Source organism: Ceratina calcarata, unplaced genomic scaffold (assembly GCF_001652005.2).
Source record: "Ceratina calcarata isolate Rehan_Ccalc_2016 unplaced genomic scaffold, ASM165200v1 scaffold551.2, whole genome shotgun sequence".
Taxonomy (NCBI): domain Eukaryota; kingdom Metazoa; phylum Arthropoda; class Insecta; order Hymenoptera; family Apidae; genus Ceratina; species Ceratina calcarata.
This window is the reverse complement of record NW_017176693.1, coordinates 484,138-508,256: the sequence shown is the minus strand read 5'-3', so window position 1 is coordinate 508,256 and position 24,119 is coordinate 484,138. Positions and strand designations below refer to the sequence as shown.

Below are 24,119 nucleotides of genomic sequence, written 5' to 3'. Positions count from 1 at the left end.
GCGTGCTCGTTGGATTCGCTACGAGGCAGTAACGGGAGCCTCGTAGTCCCCGGGGATCGCAAATACGTATCCCTTCTGAGGAAGGCCAGTAGGTTAGATGCCGGTGATATGTTTGCGTAGGTGGGAAGAGATCTGCTATATTTGCATTGAAATTGGCAAACAGCGCGGGGCGCTGTGGCCTGGCAGGATGATTTTGCGCAGCACTCTTGAGTGTCTCGCGTGAGCTTCCTGCTTCCTGCGTCCGAGTACAATGAAACATTAAACGAATCCACGACTGTTTGTTTAAACCCGACGTCGTCCGCGGCTCGAACAATTTCATTCATCAATTAATTTACACTCTCAAACGTTAAACACCCCGTATGCAGAATTTCGTATATCGGCATTAATCATAAGATGTGAATATAATTAAACGCACATGTCTAGGCATGTATGTGCACGTGAATCGAAGTTTGAAAAAATTGTACATTGACTTGTGTGATTTGTGACGAAACAGAAGTCAGTGAAATCAATTAGATAAAATAAATGTATGAAAAGGGTCGGAACGTTTGTCTCTGGCAGTCATCGTAAAAGCGGAAATTGCCTGTTGGAAACTGCTCAGTTTGCCGGTTGTTTTGTAAGGAAATGATGCAGAGGCAGTGGGAACTGGTTACTCGTTAGGTTTCACGCGGTTTTCGTTCTTTCGTATTTGACATCGTTCAGTTTGTTAGCCGGACGCAAATATTCCAGCAGATTTAATTGTGGTTTAACGGACGAGCGTAGACCGCTTCGACTTCCGGATAAGTAAACTAAATTTTCCGGTCCGTAGCTGCAGAAGACAACACCGAAACTGTGTTACTACGGACTCTGTGTTTCCTGCAAATTTCCGTTTTCGACTTTGACCGTGGAAACGAAAAATTCCATCTCCCGTACGCAACCTACCTTTCGCCGTTCTTTCCGCGGTTTGAGCAATCTCGCTCGTATGACGACGACTATTAGACTCGAATAAAATATTCGCCGAAGTTACCGATATCAGGACGTGAAAAAAAAATGATGTACCACGTCCCGCGGCTGGTATAACTTATCCAATTCGGTGACGGGTCATCCAAAAAATTTGACACGTCATACATTATTTATAGGAATGCGTACTGTTCGATATGAAATCGGTCGCGCAGCGACGACAGAATGGAGAGGAAATGAAAATATTCCATCGGTCGAAATAAAAATTAACGCGCTCGACGGTCTTCGGGCAAAATGTCGGAAAATATCACTCTGAAAAAATATAACTCGGTAAACACGATTCGAGAAATGTGATTTTAAAAATATGACTTAATTGGGGAGGGGACAGACTCCGCGAAGCTCCGGCTATGTTTTTGATTACTTTCCAAAACAAATTATAGGAGAAAATTTCAGCGCAGTTTTCATCGTATTCCGCGGATAGCACTGCCAGGAAATATACTGACGTTGAAAAAGTTGCCCGAGCCCATTTCAAAAACTTGGCGCTCGTATAACAAACTGTCTGAAAGAGTAACTTTGCCCGGAACTACCAAAAAAAGATACATACGGAAAGGATACGTCGGAGCGGCATCAACGGCGCGTATTATCGCGTCGCTTTATGCGTGAAAATGTTTGATAAGATTATTAATTTTACCTGACGTAAAAATGCGTCAGACGCGTATGCACGTTTTTGCCACGTTCAAACTATTTTCCATTTCACGGGACATGGGAAATCGTTCCAATAACATTAGCAAACGCTTTCATTAACTCGTTCAAAACAACTTATGAACGGTTGACATCGTTTTAACTATATCGAATTTCATATCGATTCGTCATACGATTTAGTGCAAATTGTCACGTTAAATTTTAAACTGTAATTACTGTCGAAATTTGTTTAACAGTCATGAACGTCGACGGGCCGAACTTTAACATCACCAAAGTGAGCCGGACGCACATGGGCTTTTATCTTTGCATCGCGTCCAACGGAGTGCCGCCCTCAGTCAGTAAAAGGATCAAGCTGATTGTTCACTGTAAGTACGACGAACTAACAATTTTTTATACTACGTGTTCAACTTCGTCTCGCGAATTCTTGCAACTGTAGAGATTTGCCAAATATCTGTAAATCTTTGAACGACCATTCAAACTCATTAATCCGAACGATAAAACGCGCAAACCGAGAAAGGTAAACGATTATTTACACGGTGTGAAAATTTTGTTTTCCCTGTTCCAGTTCCGCCTAAGATTTGGGTAAAGAACCAATTGGTCGGAGCTCAGGAGGGGCAGGAGTTGACTCTGGAATGCCGTTCTGAGGCTAATCCTAAATCCATCAATTATTGGACAAGGGATAAAGACGAAATAGTTCCGCAAGGTAGGTCAGAATAACATTCCACTGCTTTCCCGCCGCATGGGTAATCATGGGACCGGAGATAATCATGCAAATAAACATTCCTTTAGACGCAGATCGATCGTTCATTAAGAGGCTATACCAGTGTGACCGCTTCAAATTTAGGTGATTGTTGGAAAATTTTTTGAAAGTATTTCATCGAATGTGTCTAAACTTTACGAACGTACTTGCCTGTAAATGAACTGTATAAAATAATTTTTTAATATCAATACTATTAGAAGGCTGCCATTCTCAACCTGTTTGAGATCCAATTTTAAAATGATATTTTTGAAGGTATAAACTTTCGGAAAATGCAAATAACAAAAATTTGATTTCTTAAAAGTGTCATACTAGTATAGCCGATTAATACAGCTATACTTTATCGTTAGATGTACCATTTTCATAGCAGTTATCAGATTCTCGATTTGCGTATTAATTTATAAATAGCGTATAACGACAGATTATTCGACTCACTTTCGTTGAACAAACATGATCTCAATTATAGCCAGTTAAGCCTGTCATAAACGTACGAATAGCTGCGGGCATGTAATCGGCTACAGAGAATTTCCATTCCTTGTTACCCTGTTGTTGTGATCGTTTTATATTTCCGTTTGACTAAGATTCGCCCAGCAGTCTCAAGGTGTAATTACGCGGCAGTGTACTAGCCTCAAGGGGTACAACAGGGATGCATGAACGCGTATAGAGCACGACCGAACGAAGAAAAGTAACCCGTTGTAACGAGCCCTTTGAATAACGAAAAGCTTCATGCCAAACGCATAAACACGCGCGCACGAGGCGAAGCGCGAGTATAAACGTTCCGCTCCGCTTTATGCCCCAGCCTATAAAAGGTGGCTTTAGTACTTTTCCATCGATCCACCGTTCCTTTCACGGATCCTCGTATTTTCCTCGCATCACGATCCCTGCACACACTGCGCGCCGTACGGGCTATGCGCGATGCCCGGTGTGCGGTTCGCGTCAAACACATTTTGACATATAACCATCCGACCGACCGACCGACCGACCGACGCCATCCCATTTCACATGGTTTGTAAGGTCATGGCGCGTCAGCAACCCTCGAACGCTGCCCGAATTTACTTTCTTTCAATTGCCACTTTCGCGCGCCGAGATACCCCATCGATCTCTGCCCATCGACGATTTTTACGTCCCTCCGTTCCGAGAATTTTTTCCCATTTTCGACTCGAAACTTTCGACCGTTCGCCCAGCTGTTTTTGTGGTGATAAACGTGTTTCGAGAACCGCATTCGACAGAAACCGAGGTAACTGAGAAATTCCCAAGTTCTACACGCTTTTCCAAGTCTCTATTAATAAATAGTAAAATTCAGACAGTTCCCAGTCCTTCGATGGATCGATCGGACTCGTCTTCTCAGCAGATCGCCGACGGAAAAAAGCGAATCGACTGCCTGGTGCGTTTATCTGATTGATACGTCATGCACCGGCGCGGAGCGCGGCCAAATGTTTTGCCAGATTTACCTTTCAATCGGTTGCTCGAACAAAATTAGCTCTTGAATAATGCATGCGAATTCAAGCAGGACGTTAAAGGTATAACATGATTTTATTTGGCATTTATGAGGAGTGCCGAGGATGCGTGCACGTGTACTGAACGGTACGCCTGGCCTTTTCTCTACCCGTTATTACGTCGTTGGTATTTGCATTTGTATCGAAAGCAATAACGATGGCAACGCAGAACGCGAATTTCGACCCTAGAATCAAGAGACGTCCCATAATTCCGATGACGTTGCATACGTACCGAAAATTAATTGAAGATTAACGATCAATCGATCGATCGATTGATTTAAAATTACAAGGAAATCTGCGATCAAATTTCCTTGAATAATATTCCAATTCGAACCAGAAGGTTGACAATTGTCTAAGTCGTAGCACAAAGATTAATATCTAATTTCAGTGGCGGTCGTTACACGACGAGCAATGTTGGAACAATTTATTGAATGGGCGAACAACGAGACGACTCAAAGGGAGAGAGTGTACTCCGAAAAATGATTGGGCATGCTTGACCAATTTCGCTGTCCGATTCATCAAATTTATTCACCAACAGAATCTCAATGGCACGGATTTTCTATATTTTCTTTCTTGTCGATTCGACGATGATTCATGGACATTCTCGGCACACCTATTCACCTCGGAATCGTACTTTCCTTTCATTATTTCGCTTTGCATCCACGTAGCCTTGCTATTCGCGGAAGATGGTTACCGACGCGGCGCGGGTGGCACCGTTCGATGAAATCTCGAGTCTTGGGAGCCGGCGAACGGAAACGTGCTTGAATGGTGTCGATCTAAACAGAAATCACGTTGACTTAGACCAGGGCACGGCGAATACCGAAATAAGCCAGACACGGGGCCATCTTTCGAACTGATTGAACCATTGTGATGTTTGGAAGATGCCGAAATTTCGGCGCACATATCTCGGCTCTCGCAATCGGCACACGCCACGCTAACGTTCCTGTCCCGAACAGCCGGCAGAACACCCACCGCTGACCATTTACGATCATTTTATATCGTTGCCACGTGTTACGAACATCTGATTATTCAATTAAAATAGTTAATCTTTCATTTAGAATATCAAATAAATAATGAATCACTTAACTTTAGTAATACTAAGAGCTGATTGTTTTTCGATGTGGCGAAATAAATGTTTCAATCAATGAATTGTGTGTCTAGACGTTCGCCGATATTTTCGAGTGCTGTTTGTTATTCTCGAATCAGTGCCCTAGATTTAATATAAACGAACTTTACTTGATAATAGAGGATGTTTGTTGATAACACTTTATTCAATTATTCTTTGCTACTATTATAGCACGATTTCAATAATGATTAACCGAAATAAATACGGTGTTTGCTTTCAGGAGGCAAGTACGATCCGATACTGGAGGACGACGAATACAGGGTTCACATGAAATTGACAATAAATTCCGTGGGTCCATCGGATTTTGGATCGTATAAATGTGTCTCCAGAAATTCATTAGGAGACACTGATGGCACCATCAAAGTTTATCGTAAGTAACCTCAGACGCATCGCTGTCACTAATACCGAACGAACGTTGGATAAAACGCGACTAATATCGATCCTAAGAAACGTTGTTTCTTGAAACAAAACTAGATGCGTTTGCCTGTAGCTTATAACAATTTCACAGGGATTGTAAATAATGCAAATTCACAGATTCAAGTTTCCTCGAATAAATATTCTCTGCGAGGAAGTCGTAACGTATTTTGTTGCGAGCGGTTATCTTGAAAACTGTTTTATGCCAAGTGTACGTTTACCGAAAGTGTTTGCGCGTTGTAAACTTTTAGTCGTAATATGAAGAGTAACAGGGGAGTTGGAATCTTTAAAAGTTAGAACACGCGTAAACAGTCAGGCAAGTTCGAATTTGAATTTAAGAATAAACCGCTTCGGTGCTGCATTCTCGTTTAGTTGCACTTTAACAGTTTCCAAAACGATCACGAGAACGTTCAACACCTAGCGGGTAAGGAAGTATTGGTTGATTTTTCTTCCGCGTTACGCATTATTATTACAACTTGTATTCGACGCTCTTCAGATTTTATTACATTCGTTAAAATCTATCAGCCGATTTTACGTCTTTCAGCACGAACACCGATGTCGAACTCCAGTAGAGGCAATACCAAGTACAAAGGTAAATTTTCATCGTAAACACGATATCATTTATCTCATATTAAATTCACGACTCGACAGTTTCTATCTAAAGCTCGATGTATGCCCTTGGCAAATGTACGCGCATCTTCTCGCGTTTAAATTTCCATGCACGACACAGTCCGGTTTAAAAATCGCATTTTTAACGCGGCTCATAGATTAATAATCCCGCAATCAGTTTATCACGTCGACCGTTATTTTTTCTTCTTCCATCGGCCGCTCGCCGGGAATCCAGATCATCTGCGGCGGTGGTTTATTTTTTATGCCAGACACGCGAACTAGGAATCGGGCACACAGCCCACCGGTCTGACCTACGTGTTATTGCTCGCTTTGTGTCGAGTGGGTACTTTGCGAATGATGCAGCGTAACGTACTCGCGATTAAATAACGGGTCGCTGATTAATTAGATCGAGTGTCTAGTTTGTACATACCGATCCACTCCGCGGATATATTCTGTGAAATCAAGACCCCTACAAAAGCTAAACGCAAGTCCGTTGCCGGGTTTCACGAGGCGGCGCGGCTCATCAAAGCTCGTTCGGCGTCAGAATATGCCATCCCGGGTGTCGGAGGAAATAAAATGTCGTTCCTTTAAACGGACATGTAAATCGTTTTCTTTAAATGTAAATCCAAACGGGGATCAGTTTCACGAACTAATCACCAGACGGAAATTAATCGAATTTTGTTGTCGTGCTCCCTGCGACGCAATCGATCTTTTTACTCGAATACCAATGAACTCGATAACTAGATTAAGTTTTTTCTTCTTCCATCGTTCCGCGTTGATCGAATATTTACGGAGAAGCGGAACTGGATAATTAACGAGCGCGGATAAAAGAACGCTTTGTAATTTTTTAATACGATTTAATACTGGACGCAAACCGTCTGATTCGAAATGTCAATACTATGAACTCTTTATTAATAGTTGATACCTCGTTAACGCTGGACGAAGAACGTGGACAATTTTTTTAAATAGCTTCAAACGATAAATAAACTAAGCAATGCAACAGTTAAAAATTACTGCAGTAGATTTACTGCAGCTCTTTTTTATTTAAACGAACAGATATTTTTATATTTATCTTTTATTCTCAGTATCTTTAATGCGGATCTTTTTTTGTTAACCGTCGGTGTACTTTCATGTCAATATCCTCCGTGGCTGCACAAAATGTACCAGTATCCCGTGTGTAAATTGAACTGACCGCTCAAGGCTATCGAAGGATAAATCCCACAATATCGTTTAGCCGCTATCAGCGACCTCATGTTTTTCCGTAGCCGCTCGATCGTATTGTTTGCTTTAAAGCCAGAAGGTGCAACTTTACAGATTTACCGTTCCCAATGTGCCGCAATATGTGAGCTCGCGCTGACAAAACCGAACCGTCTCTTCGTTCAAGGAATTCTGAAGAATTTCAAATCGTGGAAAATATATGAGATCGATCCCGAGAGGGAGAAAATAATTTAATCCGGAATGACGGAATCTACGGAGTTCCATTTCATTATAAATTCTGGTGTTCGCGGATGAACAGCGAATTTTTCCGCGGAAAATATCGCGATATTTCCGTGCCCGTAACGTAACTGCTTAAAGTCTTTCGAAGGACAGTTCCAGGCTCGCGGTGCCCTCGCGGTGCTCGTTTTTCGCGTCGAGACGGTGGAACTATTTCTGTGTGAAATCGTGGATGAATAGGAACCGCCGTGTCAGATTTACAAGCCCACCATCTCATTTGCTTTCGACAGGCAGCGGAGCCGGTTTGCGAAGAAGGCGTACAAAAGTCGATAGAGAGAATCCCCGGTTCGTTTCAGAGAGGAGCCGGACGTTTAGAAGAACGCCTCTATAAAAAGCCACGGTTGAATGCCATTTTGAACTTACACCTTGTTCATCAAAAACCTCTCCTTTTTCCCTCCGAGCGAAACGCGAGCCTTTTGCTAAACTTCCTGTTTGTTTTCAAACGCCATTCGCGCGCACGCTATTTTCTAAAAATCCTACCACCCACACATCTAACTTGCACCTTATGTGAATTATAAATTCTCATACGACTTGTACTAAATCCATAGGCATGCCATTCGAGTTTAATATATTTTTCCACCACACGTGAGTTCCAAAACTGTTGTTCAAAATAATTGGAATCGATATATAAAACGTATCTGCGATAATAAAATTTCCGAATGTATAAAAATATTAATATTGGCTTTGATTATGACAGTTTCGTACAAAACTGGTAATTTCCACCATATTTTTTATTTAATCATGTTATCGGACTGGCTTCTTTGAAGCACATTTTTACGTCTGTTTTTGCACGCTATCTCCCTCGGCTGTATTATCCGATATATCTCTATGTCTATTATCTCGTCTCCCTTTGAGGCAGCTTCGTACGAAGCCTCTTTTCATTTATATCACATTTACATTTTCCCGGGTCTCTCTTTGAAAAATGAACAATAGGAAGATTTTCTTTATTTTCATAATCTTGCACCATCCTAATGATTTATGAGCCCGGGTATGCTCGACTTGAATATTCTCGTATCCGTACTACCGTATCGTTGTAACGCAATCGTACACGTGATAAAAAGACCAGCGAAGAATAAAAAAAAAAGTTCTAATTAATATTCGCGACGAGACTCTTAATTTAGATTAATGTATGCAAACGATTAAGAATCAGGCTCGAAATCATTTTTATTCAATAGTCGATCGTATTGTCTACTAATATCGGAGCATCGGCTGCCGCTATTCATTTTCCTCATCTCATGAATACTCTACGCCCCGATCGTAATGAAAAACGAAAGAAAAGAGGTGGGAAAAAATCCACGATTTATTATTGGCTCAGCCGCATTTGCGTGTACACTCGAAGGTCGGGAATCGATATATGCAAAATATTTTGATGCTAACAGATTGAGAGGCGACGTTGCGTTCGATGGAAGATTTATAGAGCCGTTTCGAGCCATAGGTCAACTTTATTGAACTCTCTCCACTCTTCTCTGCGCGAGTACCTGCCACGGGATTTAGAGCAAATATCGCGGGTATTACCGGCAAACAAAATCACAGATTCGATATTCAACCCGTGACCATTTCTCCTTTAGTTTCACGCGTACGACGACGAATTAAAGATTCATGCGGCCTTGATTGTCTCTAATGAAGTCGACTTTGAAAAGATTAATGTTTGCTCTCTGAGATTGTTCAACTTTGTCAAAAAAGATTAGTCTGTGATAGTGCCCGAGAAAAATGTGTATCCACGTATGCGAATAGAATGTAATTAAATTTTATAAAGTTCTACACAAGGAAAAACGCCGATGATAATTGACGTTACCGTTCCCGATAGCAATTATTGCTCCCGTTACGTTGGAACGATTTATGTTACGTCCCCAACGACTCTGTTCACGTTCCCTTGCCTCATTACTCGAGGAAATACGCGGGTCTAAGACTTGACGACACGCCGAATGAACTTTTCGTTCGAACTTGGACAAAACGTCCGATCGGTTTTCCGGCCCCAGCGGAAAAGCAACCGCATTTTTCCATTTTCATCCGTATTTAACGTCAACCCCGGTTGTTCGAGCTCTCCGTCCGAATAAACGAGATGAAAACGCCGCGATTCCGTCCCTCCTTTTTTTTTATTTCCCCCTATGCCCTATACTGCACCTCGTTAAAAAAAGAATACCGAGACCCGAATATAAAATCTGAAATATACGTTACAACGTTCGACAAGACAATAAAATTGCTCCTGGTCAAACCAGAATTTTTCAAATTTTCCTTTCGCGGAAATAAATATTCCTACATTCCCAAATCCGCGATACATATGAAATTTTCATACATATGAAATTTTCTCGTGAGAAGATTAATATTTTTAATGTAATATTTAGAACGTTTCGGTGCAATGAATCTCATTTTTATTTCAGGTAAACTGAAACATAATTTTGGGAACGATATTTTTGAAGGCAATCAGGATATGTTGAAGGACAGGGGTAAATATATGAAACGTTATATATCATTTGTTTCCAATTTTTAGAAATCCTTGTCAAATGTCCATTTTTAAAAAGTTTAGACTTACGTACATGGAATTTTGTACAGTGTTTTATTAATGTAATATCTAGAAACTGACAAAATTTCAATGCTTTGTCATTGTTCTTATGTAAGGGTTCATACAACCCTAATTTCCTGTTGCAGATTCGAAGTTGCGGGGTCGTAAGGAAACCAATGGACACGAGGGAGACGACTACGACGATTCCGGCGCGTCGTCGTTTCACGGGAATTCTTTCAGTTTGATTCTAGCCCTGGCAACGTTCATCGTTTACCTCTACCATCATCCCCAATTAAGGACATTGCATCCAGCTTGAAAATTGGCTTTAATCGCGCCAGCGCGTCGTCAGATTCTGATCTCGATCGCGACTCATCGAACATTTGTAAATCCACTTAGAAATCCATCGCTCAGGGACTCCATACCGAGGATATAAATCGAATCATTAAAACTGCGCTGACCATTCACACTGTATTATAAACGCGACATTATTAACATAATTGTCATCGCCGTGTAACGACGCTAGCTTAATCGTGGGGAACCGATTGTAGCGAGCAATAAAGTAAACCCAACAGAAATGAACAAGATCCTGTGCTGGAATTGAATTTGTAAGCGTCTTACGTATCGTGTAACTATGCGTAGCGAGCCTAGATCATGCTCAATGGTAATTGTCGTTGTACTTTCGAGCTAGTCAGTAACTAATCCCAAACTTGTAGCTTTTACTTGTACGTTTTCAGTTAAGTTAGCCATGTGTGATCCGTGTTTGAATCAATCGTAGAATCGACGTCATAATTAATAATGAATTGTTTAAACGCGTACTTCTATCATATATTATTTATAAATTAATAATTAAAAATAATATATTAATAATTAATTTCTCATTTTTCGTAAGTCAGATAATTTACACAAATTATATATTTCAAAATATTGTACACGATTAAACTTTGATCGTTTTTAATTGTAAGAGTCTAAAATTAATTTTGCGACCGTATAATAGGGAGTGCTTAAATACTGTAGCAGTGACTCGTGTTTGTATCGAGGACAGTGTTTGCCAGAGGAAATCGAGCAATTATCATCTGTATGTACATATACATATACGCCCGTCATATATGTATAGTATATTATATAAAATAATGTAATACGGCCCATATATTTGTATAGCATGTCGTATACGTGTATATAACGTAACTATACATAGTAATGTTAGGTAATAGTATTGTCCAAAGACTGAGAACGTCGTTTCGACGCTCTTCAACTGTGCGTTTAAGTAAAATTACGTACAGCTGAAACCGAGTTCACCCCCGGGGGCCATGGAGATCATGACCAACAAACATGTACAGCGGCAAAGTGACGGAAGAATCAAGACCTTTTTAACTGCCCTAAGAAAATCGTTTCGGAAGAGTTAGGAAAAGACACGAGTATCAAAGAATTAAAAAATTGAAATCCATAAAATTGGGACGAAGTATGACTCCTTACATGAACTGAAATTTCAAGACATCCTTCAAAAACTCATGCTTTTCCAAAGGTGTAATAATGAATGTTAAATTTTTATAACAACGTTCCCTGAGACAGATTTGAAGATCTTATGAAAATACCATTAACTCTATTACATAGTCTACAAACGTAATGCAAATTGAGAGTGTAAATTGAAACTTGTAGACTTGACAAAGTAATCTATTGAAACAGAGGTTTAATGGTTTAAATAAAATAAATGTAAAGAGTGCGAGGCTTTATAGGCATTAGAATTCAATTACAATTTCATGTGAAGATTATGAATGTACGATCTGCTGAGGTTTAATATTAATTAATACCGTAATTCCTTAATTTTCATTTCGCATATAAAGCGTAATCTATTAATGTCCTGCAAATGACTGTTTATTTGTCGCGTTGTATATAGTGATACAAAACCGTGTCGTAAATAAAAAAACGTAAGAGTAAATTGATTCGGAAGTTATGGAACTGAAGCTAAAACATATCGGAATATCGATTATTTATTAAAATTGACATATCCACGTCTAAAATTGATTTCTTCATAGATAACTTACACTCCATTGCATTTGTCAATTGAATTAACTATCCAATAAGTACCAAATTTTCATTTGTACAAATAACAAATTGTTACTGATTGCCATAATCGGGTGTAATGTTACGTTGTGAACGTAGACAAACTTTTATATCACCTGCATTGTAGATACCATTGTAATCAATGTTGAATGATCGATGTAATTAAAATAATTTGTAATGCGGAGCTGTGCGAATCGAATCATACGATGCTTAAGCATATACGAGCAATCATAAACGAATGAGGATGTACTACGTTACATAGTGTACAGATAGACTGCATTTTCTCCTGCTGTAGCGATTATGTATGCCTCTACGATACACGATATAGCGCATTAATATACATATAAATGAAGATAAATAGAATTCTTGAACGTTTGTACATACATACGTTAAAGAAAAATATTAATTGCAATACATGGTCCTTTGATTTTTACTAAGGGTGCCGATCTAAATTTTAATGTAGATCAACTTCCTGGACTCTTTCTCTCGTTTCCAAACATTTACTAATTGATTTTTGTTACCGTAGAAATGCAAATTCATTTACCAACGAAAACGCTTTTTATTTATGACTTTACACAACTTGTTCAAAATGCTGATCGGCATTACTACTTCATGATACCAAACTGAATTCCAGAATATTTTTTATGAATTTTGAATGCCACATTCTGTCATTGAAATTAAAACAAATAAAAGAACGCAATTAAATATTATAATCGATAGATTAGTTTCCTCGCTTTCTTGCGTTTTATATTATAATTAGAGAGCCATATACTCATAAAAATAAAAAATTTAGCAAGAGACCAGGAGATCGTCCATATACACATAAAAATAAAAAATTTAGCAAGGTAAGTGGATAAAAATATGGAAATGTTAGAGAGTAAATGTGTATGTTACAAAACCTGTCAGTCCATTACTGTCAAATTAAATATGAAGAAACAGGTTTTAACAATATTTATTTGGCAATAATATCAGTGTTACTAATTTACACATTCATTTATCAAGTAACACTAGAATGCATTAAATCAGCTAAAGCCTTTTGCCTAAGGGTATATAATTTTTTTACCCACTTATCAAATCTTACCTCGTGATCGATCATTATCTGAAAAACAGATTTAGAATAAGATACATAAATAATCAGTTGATATTATGTACATGCACGAGAATAGGGAACACGCATTTACCGATGAATGGAAGATACTTTCAGATCCAGACGGAATTTCAGCCACTGTCGGAACTTGTATAGTATCTGCACTTATATCTATCACAATATTTTTGAATTTCTTTTCTTTTGTATTAGACGATGAAAACTGTTTGGGTGTGAAACCTTCAGAATTGATTTCGTCTAACACACCTTCTTTGAAACGTGGTTCAATAGGAAAATCATCTGTAGACAAGCAGTTTCATGGAAATTTAATGACTAAATTTTTAGCCAAGATATTATATGATAATAGGTATACCTTTAATTAGAATATTTTTGGACTTTTCGAATATGGTAGCTTTAACATTAGATTGTGAACTGCTCGAACGACTCCCAGACTTTTCTCTTGAAATGGATCTGGTTTTTCTTTTTGAACGATCCGAAGACCTTGATCTAGAACGATACCTATATCTTTCTCCTCCTTTAGAACTACTGTTTCTAGATCTTTTGTACGCTTTCTGATTACGATCTCTGTCTCTTTCTCTGCTTCTAGAACGCGAGCGATATCTGCGCTTTGTTTTTATATGTTTGGAGGATCTACGTCTGTGAGAGGACGAATCACTAGAATCTGAACTAGAGGATCTGAAAAGTAATTTTGTTTCTTTAATTAAATGAATTAACAGGATGATCTTGTTAATGTCAAAGTACATGTAAATGGAGTTTGTTATCATGTACGAAACGTTTTAAGATTATTTACCGAGATCTTCTACTACGTCTACGACGATATCTACTATTGTGATCTGAGTCTGATTCACTAGAATATCTTGCCATAATTGTCAGTAAAAGGTTTGTTTATTACACTCTTAAATTACTGTCAATAAATGCACTTGCGTCCATGATCGAGCGGTTCGAGAACTACACCGTGAAGTTGGCTCAACTCGGACTCGAAGACTCGAAGCATATTCCGTTAGTACGAGGTGCTGAAAGCTGAAGTTGGTGCTGCGTTCTGTAGTGCAGTGCAGGTAGTGCATGTCGGGTGGGTCAGATCGTCGGGTTATATGATGTAGAGATCGAAATTGTTGCAATTTCTGATACACATATTCATCTAAATAGTTAAACGACACAAGGTAATTGCTTGTACGTCTTTTAAATAACAGTGCAAAGTTTCGTATTGATCCGTGATGCGAACAGTAATTCGTGACAGATGAACGTTCTCCGCCAAGTTCGATGATGAATGATGTATCGTGAATATTAATCAGTCTGTTAGTAACGTGTATGCAATAATCACGATTTGTGAATTCATTTAATTGTCCGCGATTACGTTATTCCTTTCTTCGTGCAATGCTTCGAATCTAAAATGAAACCTGACTCGAAACTGACGTCACGAGAAATCAATAATCGTATCTGAATCCGGTTGAAGTTCCGTTAATAAGTTCGCGGAACCTGTATAGAATTATATGATTTCCATGGAATGCATTTAAAACAGCCTTTTGTGATTTTGAAACTCTCTTGTTAATTGAAGTGTTCACGAACATTTTGTTCAGATATTTGCGGCACGATGATGTCTGACCGAAAAGCAGAACTTGAGAGGAAGAAAGCCAAGCTTCAGGCTATCAGGGAAGAGAAGGAGAGACGTAGAAGAGAGAAAGAACAGAAAGATGTAAGGAATCTGTCTTTAAATTTATATATCTGAAACCTCTTGGTTATTTTATTCATTTTCAAATTTCTGATTCGAAGGTCGAGGAAGCTACGGTTCGTGCTGCAGGAGCAGACAAGGACCATCGCAAGGAACTAGATACAATGCTTTCATCTTTAGGTCTAGCACCAGTATCAGGTACTTAAATCTATTTACTTCTTATTTATTCATTTCTTTATGTATCATCCTTCTTATAATTTATCTTATTTACAGATGTATTATCTAGTTTATCTAGTATAAATTCTTTGACACCAGAGCAAAGTGCAAATGCTACTCCTGATGCTAGTTTACAGCCATCTAGTATAAATTCTGCTCAAAGGTGCGTATGGGTTGTGCATTTTACATTTTTAATTTCACATAGAAATATATTTACATCCTTCATTAAATATCGTCTTCTTTGAGTAGTAGTGCTAGGAAGAGGAATAGGGAACTAACAATTGTTTCTGTGGCACATACCAATATCCCACCGAAGGAACCAGTGGTATATACTAAACAGACGCAAACTATCCAGACATCTCATACATCTCACGACGGTGAGTCACTATATTCATCTTCTAAACTATCGCACTCTGTGTTGCTCTCAATTATTAAGTTAAAACTACATACAGAATTATAAAATTTATATTAAATTGAAGTATTATGTTATACATGATATGAATTGAAATTTGATATTTGCATTGACGAGATAGATATATGATGTTGCACATGATTTAATTAATCTTTTGTAACAGCTTTTAATCCGTTGTATTTAACATTATCAATGTAAGTGTGACGAGTTTGTAACTTTATACAGTAACTCTACTCACATAAGAATACAAAGGATTAAATGATAATGATATTAATTACACTATTAATGTTTTGAAATATGTTATCACTCTCACATATGCCTAATTATGGTTGAATATGGTAAAGTGGGTGGTGTATATAAGAACGCATATTTTTGATATATGCCATTGATCAGGCATTATTAATGAACGTTGAATACAATTATTAACGGTATTTCATAATATTTTAATATGAAATTGATCACTTCACTCGTTTCATTTACAACATTCAGTTTGTTGTAATAATAGCGTTATTTTACTCATTTATCTTACACATCTTATGATTAATTTCTTAACTAATGAGGAAACTTACATATTCTTAAAACGTGTCCATACTTAGCATGTTATATTTTTCGAGTATCATTGACACTCTTTTCTGTCCATTAACTCTCGATCGAATTAAGCTCTCAATACCTTTAAATAGGTATTTTTACATTTACTAACTTGTGCGAAAGAAATTGCACAAGAGATTTACTTGTGACTTTTTAACAAGTCTCGCTTGGTTTACATAGTTTTTAAACCAGAAACGATAGTTTACAGGAAGATGTTACGTATGTACTATATTAATAGGATTTATAGTTTGTACATAGTTTGATAGTAGTCGTGACCAAGTTATTTTAATGGTGAAGTAACAGACTTTGTTACACCTGTTCGTTTCTGTGAATATTTTTATGGACAGTACGTGGGAAAGGTATAAGAGAGTAGAAAAACGAGTTATGTCTAATATAACATCAGGTTGTGGAGCAAATATTTTTTTTGGTGGTGGAAAAAGGGGAAAACTGTTTGTTTTTGTTCATTTTTATTTTCCACTTTCGTTTTTGTTAATCCGCAATTTCAGTTAGTTGCCATACTTTTATTTTCTAATTTATTTCGCATATTCTTCACAACGTAAAAATTCATCAGAAGTTAACAGATATCTCGTCGAGTCATTAAATGTTCTGTACCACCTACTTTATTACAAATGTCTGACTGAAATACAGATACGTGTACAGATATACAATAATGACATACTTCTCTTTTGATGTTGTAAGAAAAAAGTATTTGTATGATTCCGATAAGGATCAGGGGCATCTATCGCGTGTGTTACATGCGTGTCCCGCTACCTAACTGATTTTGCGGCATTATTAAATATACGCGTAATTCCATTGTCTTGCGATGCGAAATGGTCAAATCAACTGGTGTTGGACATAAGGACTGTCCGCATCTTCTTCTGCATACACCATCTACTCCTCCTGTTCAACAACAACACCAACTCACTCTTACTTCGCAGGCTACTTTGAGACTGACTGGTGGCGTCCCAGGAAAGGTGGGTCTGCACCAAACTACCTATGTATGTTCTGTCTTCTTTTTATTACCTTTCCTATTATCGTTGTACAACAGTATATGATAGAGGTAGATACACGGCTATCTATATTTATGACGATGGGATGTAGAATCAATTACCTGAAAAGCTCTCTTGTTTCTCTCAAGTTTCCTTCAAACTAATAACAACAGCCTACCGATAGATAATGAATAGAATTCACAAGGTGTGATAGAAGCATTGTTCCTGCTTCCATTTATGAGTCTGTAAAGAGATATACTAGTATTAATTATTCTAGACGATCCGCAGATGGATTTTTATGTATTATTTTACACCTTAATTACAATTAGAAATTAATTTAAATAGCAAGTTCGTAATAGCAAGTGGTAAAGGGTATTGATTCTACAACTTTACTTGTTTCTTACATGTTGTGTGTGGAAATAAAAGTACTCCAACTTGACTGAGGTAACTTGGCAAAGTATATGAAAAGCGTCAAGAGAATAGTATTAATTATTTCTGGCATACAACTATTATTTCCATATGCGATGTCTACTTGTTTGCATAAATGACAAGCTTCTAACATGCTTTAAATAATTCAATTGGATACTGTACTAACAGTTTATTTAATTTATATACAATAACACTGAGCGTCCTGTTTGTTGGGAGATATTCAAAGATTATTTCAGTAAAATGTACCTTGACTCATGTGCTGTGTTAGTGTTAAACTTGTCGAACAAACAAATAATCGTTATTGATGCTTCGATAATAATTTAATTGACAGAGATATCTGTAGACACTGTTCCATTCGCAGTAGTTACCATAACATGTTAGTAATTGAATTTTTAAACATCTTTATTTCATCTTTGAGAAGAACGTATACGTATAACAATTAAAAAGTATTTTTTATGTGATGACTAGCCGTTTTAATTTGTCATAGTATGCAGAGTTTAGCACGTTCTAAACAGGTTCACTGTTCTAACCAGAGATTTCGATTTTTAGCAGTTCGCAGTGAAATTTATTTCTGAGTAATTTAGGGGGGTGGGTATAAGTGTGACAAGGGATGTAAGTGAGATATTCGATTTTAATGCGCTTATATTTCCATTGGTAGCCGTATTAGGAAAGCTGAATTAATGTTAGCGTGTGCTATTCAAAAGAAGGTGTTGAATTACGACAATAAATTAACATACGTTAAGTGGACTATCTATTTGGTATTCAATTGATATCGTCTGAATTAGACATTAATTATCGAATATGTATGTTTCCTCGTACACGTAGGAGCCACAGCATCGTACGATATAAAAATTTTACATATCTGTAACCACCTAACTACATTCAGCAAACAAAAATGTTATTTCATTCCTTTTTCCAAGTAACACTTTTATTTTCGAGAATGAACAATGACTGATTTTATTAGGGATTAATTCTTCCATACAGGTACACGAGTATGACACGAACTTAATATAAAGCGTGTTGTAAATGCTTTAAAACAAAATGATGAAATGTACTTTTTGAATTTTCGACGACATGGTATCATGTATTTTTCGTATTTAATTTTATGTACCTCAGGTTTCGTTGACGAAACCTTTTCATTTTTCTGAAAAATGCTTCTAAATAATCTGAGTGTAGAGAGGTGCTATTAGTGTAGTGCATTCTTGAAAGATTGTAACTAAGTGCAATTTTTTTCCCCCCTCTTCTCAGCTCATGCATTCGACTATTACGGTAAGTTATGATTTCTCTTGGTTTTGAACAAATTTTAAGTTCAGATTTAGGTTTAGCTACGAATATTTCGTTTACACTCTCGCGATTGATCGATAGATTAGAAATGTTAGGATATGATAAATTCGTACGATTATTAAATTCCACGAGAAAGAATTTTTAATAAATAAGTGAGTCATTGCATTAGATAATAATTTGAAAAGCTAGAGAATGCACTCTCTCTCTCTCTCTCTCTCAACTATGTATTTAAAAGTTTAATAGAAAAGTGAGTTTTGAATGAGATTCATTAGCATCGCAGGCAGATATAAAGTTACTCTCCACCCAGGATCTGATAAGTACTTCTTCGCTCTCTTTGCTTTGGACCTTTTTACCCTTTTACTTTTTATTTTATTTCATTGGTGTATTTATCTTCGATTTCTGTTTATTATTGTTTAAATTTATCTGACATCCCGATTCTCAAACGGAAATGTTTTGGCATTTACACATGTCTAAAAGTATGCACTTTAATAAAACACTCTTTTACAATGAACAATGTAATTCCAAGTAATCTTTACAAAGTGTATATAATTTCATGTTTCGTACAGCTTAAACACTTAGTAAAATTGAAAATTTTCTGAAGTTCACGGACTACCTTTGGAATATTTAATTACTTGCCTAAAGAGTTCCACTTAGCATAGATATTTGATATTACATGCATATTTCTATGACAGTATCTTACTTTTATAATTCGAATCGTTTGCTGATATTCGATGTTGTTTGAAACTGGGATTGTCCGAAGTATCCATTGACAAATCTTGTCACAACTTAACGCACCTTCCAGAGTTCTCGGCGCTATGTCACGGTTCTAGTTATGGGTTGTTGCGATACACTAACAATATGGGAAACGGGTTTCATGGTGTTGGGGCCGTTAATATTAAATAAGCAACTGTTCCTTTATCAAATAGAAGAAAAGAACTCAGCGACGAGTTTCTGTGGCTTGAGCTTTTAATGTCGCAAAAGTTCAATTTGCAAATATCGCTTCTTAATACATGGCACGGTTTCGTTTTTTTGTGAAAATGACGTAGCGAGAAACGTTTGTTCAACTGCGTCGAATATTTATCTAGCTAGATTGTTTGCTCACATAGAAATACATTTTGTGGAACAATATTATAAATAGGTTTTTTACAACAATACGTCCCTCGATAGAAATCGTTCAACTCCTGTGTCGTAACATTATTTAGTTTCGACAAAAAGTTTTGTTCCGCATTCTTAAAATTGAATGAGAAAAGTAATATTAATATAAATTAATAGTCGGAGATGTCAGCCTATTATGTTAAAGCATTTCAATTTTACTTGTTTTTATTTTTTTTATGTTCCAAACGTTATCTGATATTGCGTTTTACGATGGTTTTAGTTTCTGAATATCATTACTATTCCCTTGGATAAATCGTGATCAGACCGATAGACGAATAAAAACTATTAAGATATCTGTAATTGAGTTAAAAACCTAAGGGGATCATAGCTCGATAGAATATTTACACGTAAATTAATATAAAATTGTAGACCTACATGGTTCGTGAAAAATTTACCGATCCCTTTAGAGAACAAAATCTCGTTATCGAACGTAACAACGTTAATAGGGTATATACTCTGTTTGCATGTTTTATAGACGTATTTATTATAATTAATATTACCATTTTCGATTCGATATTACTATTTCAATCTTTCTAGCTAATTGTTGATGTATCTTGCATGAAAATGGATAAGGATCCACGAATAGATATTGCCATAGGTACAAGTGCGATCATTTTCGATCAAAGTCCTGTTCATTTTCAGATGACTCAATAGTATTCAGTAGTAGTATATGTACAGTTTGCGTGCTACTTTTAGAAGTAATTAGCCATTTTTATTTGACCGATTAAAAATTGTTTTGGCATACATCAATAATTTTCTACGAGAGACGTGAAATTTAGAAACAAAAACAGAATTAACATGATGAAACACGTGATTGACTGAGATTTTCTTTTCCCTCCTTCAAGACGAGTACAATCTAAATCCTGGTTTAGAATGGGAGGACGAATTCACAGGTAGGTAATCCTCTCTCGAGACGATTCACTCTACCTAACAGTATCACCCATGTATGAATTACAATAATGTACATATTCATTTTCACAAAAATTACATTCGAGAGTAACGTGCTCGTTTAAGTTCTTTTTTTCTTCTATTCAAATTACTTGCATCTACCGATGCACCGAAAGGAGGGAATCTGTCGATTTACGATCTAAAGTTGCTTGATAAATTATCAGATTGTTTAGTAGTTTACGTAACTGTAAAAATTTTTGCTTAGTCTATTATGCATGCACAGTACGTATGTCTTATCATTTACTAGATCTCATTGAATCATTCGTTCATCTTCCACTACGCATGAATGGAGTACAATGTAATAAATCACTATCATCACTTTTGTTTCGTTTCACCGTTAAGCAGTATTCGTTTTAGTACCTTAGGCTTAGGTTGAACAGTTTCTTTTATATAATAAGTTACACATTTATTGCTGCATGAGACTTGGGAAGTTGCGTTAATCTCCACTCGATATTTTCTATTTGCATCTCTTAATTCCACGTAATAATTGATGTTGTCACGATCATTCTTGACGGAAAGAAAAGATTTGTATTCGTTGATTGAATTAAAGCGCACTTGAGAGAAATCATTAAACGTCGCTTCTTCCGGCACATTACTTCACTTCATTTGCGTTTGCATTTAGTGAGGGGTGGAGAGATACCGTTCCGAATGATTTCCAATCACAAAATGTTTCAGACGATAGTTCAAATCTGAACTTGCATAATCCACCAACAAGCAGTCCACCTTTCCGTTATGCGTTAACTAATATCGATGCATGTGAATTTAATTCGTTCCTTTTTTTTTTCACTGCTGCATATGATCGTTCATCTTTCGGTCAGCTATTGTTATTTTTCCCCCCTTACATTTTATTTAATACGCCTTTGCAAAAGCTTCTGAAAGAGAGTTGCATCCCTCCAAGTTCAAGTTCTCACAGTTTATTTATTTAACATTTATTCCATTTCATGCGTCCAAGTAATTACTAGACAATTTTTACGTTTATACATTTTTTTTTTATACGATTTCTGTTTCACGTTAGGCTCATTTTATTTCAATTATTATTTTACGTAGAGTATCTAGTTCGACTGAATAATCTCACAGTGCAGTGAGACTGTAGTAGTTACTTTCCTTTCTGGATAAACGTAGCATTCGAATTCTCGATGTAGGACATTTGTCAGACGTAGATAGATATATAGAGATTAGGATACTTGTGGCGGAACCAGCTTATTCACCACAGTTTTGACATTTGACGATGGCCAAGCCGAAGATGAAGAAAACAGCCTCCCACACATGGACGGTTTCCAAAGCAAGCTTCCACCCGGAATCCTTCCTCACGGTTTACCGCAAGTCAAGGAAGTGCAACCAGCAGTCACGCAAGTCGAACAGGAAAAGGAAAAAGAAAAACCTGTAGAAGGTAGTTTTCTTTCTTTAACAACGAGGGAAAAATATATAGATCAAGTTTGATTTCAAATGGACCACGGGGTAATATGTGACGTTCATTTCTAGTACGAGAACTCAGCGAAGAAGAGAAACAAATGATAATACTTTCCGAGGACTTCCAACGATTCCTCGATCGTGCCAGTAGAATTTTGGAAAGGGCACTAGGAGAATCCGTTAACATTTATACCGATTACACCGGTTCTATGGACGGCGAGGACGGAATGTGAGTGAAGATAATCGTTTAGAGGTTTTATTTCTGTCGTACTCAACCAATGGGATTTTCGCAGGGATGAGAAGAGTCATCAACGTTTATACGTGAACCGATGGTTCTTCGATGAACGATGGTCTCGCAATCGTTGCGTGACATCGATGGACTGGTCGCCTCAGTTCCCAGAGCTCCTCGTAGCCTCGTACAACAATAACGACGACACTCCTAATGATCCGGACGGAGTATGTTTGGTGTGGAATACAAAATTTAAGAAGACAACACCAGAATTCATTTTCCACTGTCAATCTCCGGTCATGTCGACCACGTTCGCGAGATTTCATCCGAATTTAATCTTGGGCGGTACTTATTCAGGGCAGATCGTGCTCTGGGACAATCGAATCCAAAAGAGGACTCCAATCCAGCGTACTCCGTTATCAGCAAGCGCGCACACAGTAAGTCTTGACAATTTTTTTATGCTTTCACGTATATTCACGGTGCGAATAATAATTGTAACTTGTCACAGCATCCTGTGTACTGTCTAAACGTTGTCGGGGCACAAAACGCGCACAATTTGATAAGTATATCGACCGACGGGAAATTGTGCTCCTGGAGTTTAGAGATGTTGTCACAACCGCAGGAGACATTAGAGCTGCACATTAAACAGTCGAAACCGATTGCCGCCACCTGCTTGGCATTCCCTCACGGGGACGTTAATAACTTTGTCGTCGGCAGCGAAGAAGGGAACGTTTACTCCGGTAAATATCACATTTAGCGTACTACAAATATGATGAAACGTGCGTGAGACAATTTCTGTAATCTAAATTAATTTATCGTTCAACAGCTTGTCGTCATGGTACGAAGACCGGAGTGCTGGAAACATACGAAGGCCATCAAGGCCCGGTCACTGGTATTAGCACGCATGCTGTACAGGGCGGAATAGATTTCTCGCACCTATTTTTAACTTCGTCCATCGATTGGACAATCAAGCTGTGGAGCCTTAAAGAGAGCAAACCATTATACTCTTTCGAGCACAACGGCGATTACATTTACGACGTCGCGTGGTCGCCGACCCATCCGGCTCTCTTCGCTGCCGTCGACGATTCAGGACGGCTCGATCTATGGAATCTTAATCAGGACACAGAAGTGCCTATGGCTAGTGTAACGATCAAGGGCAACCCGGCACTCAACAGAGTGTCTTGGACGCCGAGCGGTTTACACGTGACCGTCGGCGACGACACAGGCAAGATATGGGTGTACGATGTTGCCGAGGTAACCTTTGTTTTATAATAATTTTCCGTCAGTGTATCTTTCATTGATTCCGACTTTATTGTATAATCGCCGTGTTTCTTCTGATTCACAGCACTTGGCGCATCCGAGAATTGACGAATGGAACAAATTCTTGTACACCCAACAAGAGCTAAAGCACAACAAAGCAGACGAAGAAATGCATAAGCTTAATCTGAGGCAGCCTACTTCCCTGACTTCTATACCTCCGATGTTAGCTCAGATAAAGGTATAACATATTATTTAAAAATTATTACTAAAGTCGGCTTGAATACCTTAATGTTTCAAATCAAATGAATCTAAGATGTCTATAATTAT

General features: G+C 37.7%; 3 protein-coding genes across 28 annotated transcripts in view; 2 read left to right on the top strand and 1 right to left on the bottom strand.

The window, feature by feature from the left end:
* LOC108629004 (neurotrimin) overlaps window positions 1–12,481 on the top strand; it is a 31,385-nt gene extending 18,904 nt beyond the window's left edge. Inside the window, exons 3-8 of the mRNA XM_026816963.1 lie at window positions 1,875–2,003; window positions 2,204–2,341; window positions 5,238–5,387; window positions 5,976–6,023; window positions 9,916–9,981; window positions 10,184–12,481. Of these exons, the coding sequence (XP_026672764.1) occupies window positions 1,875–2,003; window positions 2,204–2,341; window positions 5,238–5,387; window positions 5,976–6,023; window positions 9,916–9,981; window positions 10,184–10,353 (701 nt within the window). The 3' untranslated portion in view covers window positions 10,354–12,481. The remainder of the gene's footprint in view (window positions 1–1,874; window positions 2,004–2,203; window positions 2,342–5,237; window positions 5,388–5,975; window positions 6,024–9,915; window positions 9,982–10,183) is intronic.
* The window catches only part of LOC108629005 (putative splicing factor, arginine/serine-rich 7), an 84,776-nt gene extending 70,615 nt beyond the window's left edge, over window positions 1–14,161 (bottom strand). For 2 of the 4 annotated variants that reach the window (XM_018031327.2, XM_026816961.1), the window contains exons 1-4: window positions 13,994–14,161; window positions 13,556–13,878; window positions 13,280–13,482; window positions 13,180–13,197 (exon numbers count right to left, since the gene is read on the bottom strand). In XM_018031327.2, the coding sequence (XP_017886816.1) occupies window positions 13,180–13,197; window positions 13,280–13,482; window positions 13,556–13,878; window positions 13,994–14,067 (618 nt within the window). In that variant the 5' untranslated portion in view covers window positions 14,068–14,161. Of the gene's footprint in view, window positions 1–10,376; window positions 10,504–13,034; window positions 13,198–13,279; window positions 13,483–13,555; window positions 13,879–13,993 lie in introns of those variants that run through there. The other 2 variants (XM_026816962.1, XM_018031325.2) reach the window with 2 other exon arrangements.
* A 96-nt stretch (window positions 14,162–14,257) lies between these two features.
* Window positions 14,258–24,119, top strand: LOC108629001 (cytoplasmic dynein 1 intermediate chain-like). 23 transcript variants are annotated; one of them, XM_026816951.1, is made up of 14 exons: window positions 14,258–14,363; window positions 14,781–14,896; window positions 14,974–15,070; window positions 15,146–15,251; window positions 15,338–15,465; window positions 17,027–17,062; window positions 18,755–18,775; window positions 20,791–20,838; window positions 22,131–22,283; window positions 22,376–22,532; window positions 22,597–22,969; window positions 23,041–23,272; window positions 23,359–23,786; window positions 23,878–24,119. In XM_026816951.1, exons 2-14 carry the CDS (start codon window positions 14,795–14,797, stop codon window positions 24,034–24,036), a joined length of 2,040 nt encoding a protein of 679 aa, XP_026672752.1. In that variant the 5' UTR covers window positions 14,258–14,363; window positions 14,781–14,794; the 3' UTR covers window positions 24,037–24,119. The 23 variants fall into 23 exon arrangements, with proteins under 23 accessions (XP_026672752.1, XP_017886806.1, XP_017886804.1 ...); XM_018031317.2 differs by having other exon boundaries at window positions 22,107–22,283; XM_018031315.2 differs by having other exon boundaries at window positions 17,027–17,086; window positions 22,107–22,283.

Bases quoted from the DNA above. Each gene is read 5' to 3' on its own strand.
- LOC108629001 (XM_018031304.1), top strand. From the start codon at position 14,795: ATGATGTCTGACCGAAAAGCAGAACTTGAGAGGAAGAAAGCCAAGCTT. The intron at 15,071-15,145 runs GTACTTAAATCT...TCTTATTTACAG, and splicing joins AGGTCTAGCACCAGTATCAG to ATGTATTATCTAGTTTATCT. The intron at 15,466-16,948 runs GTGAGTCACTAT...GTTGGACATAAG, and splicing joins ATCTCATACATCTCACGACG to GACTGTCCGCATCTTCTTCT.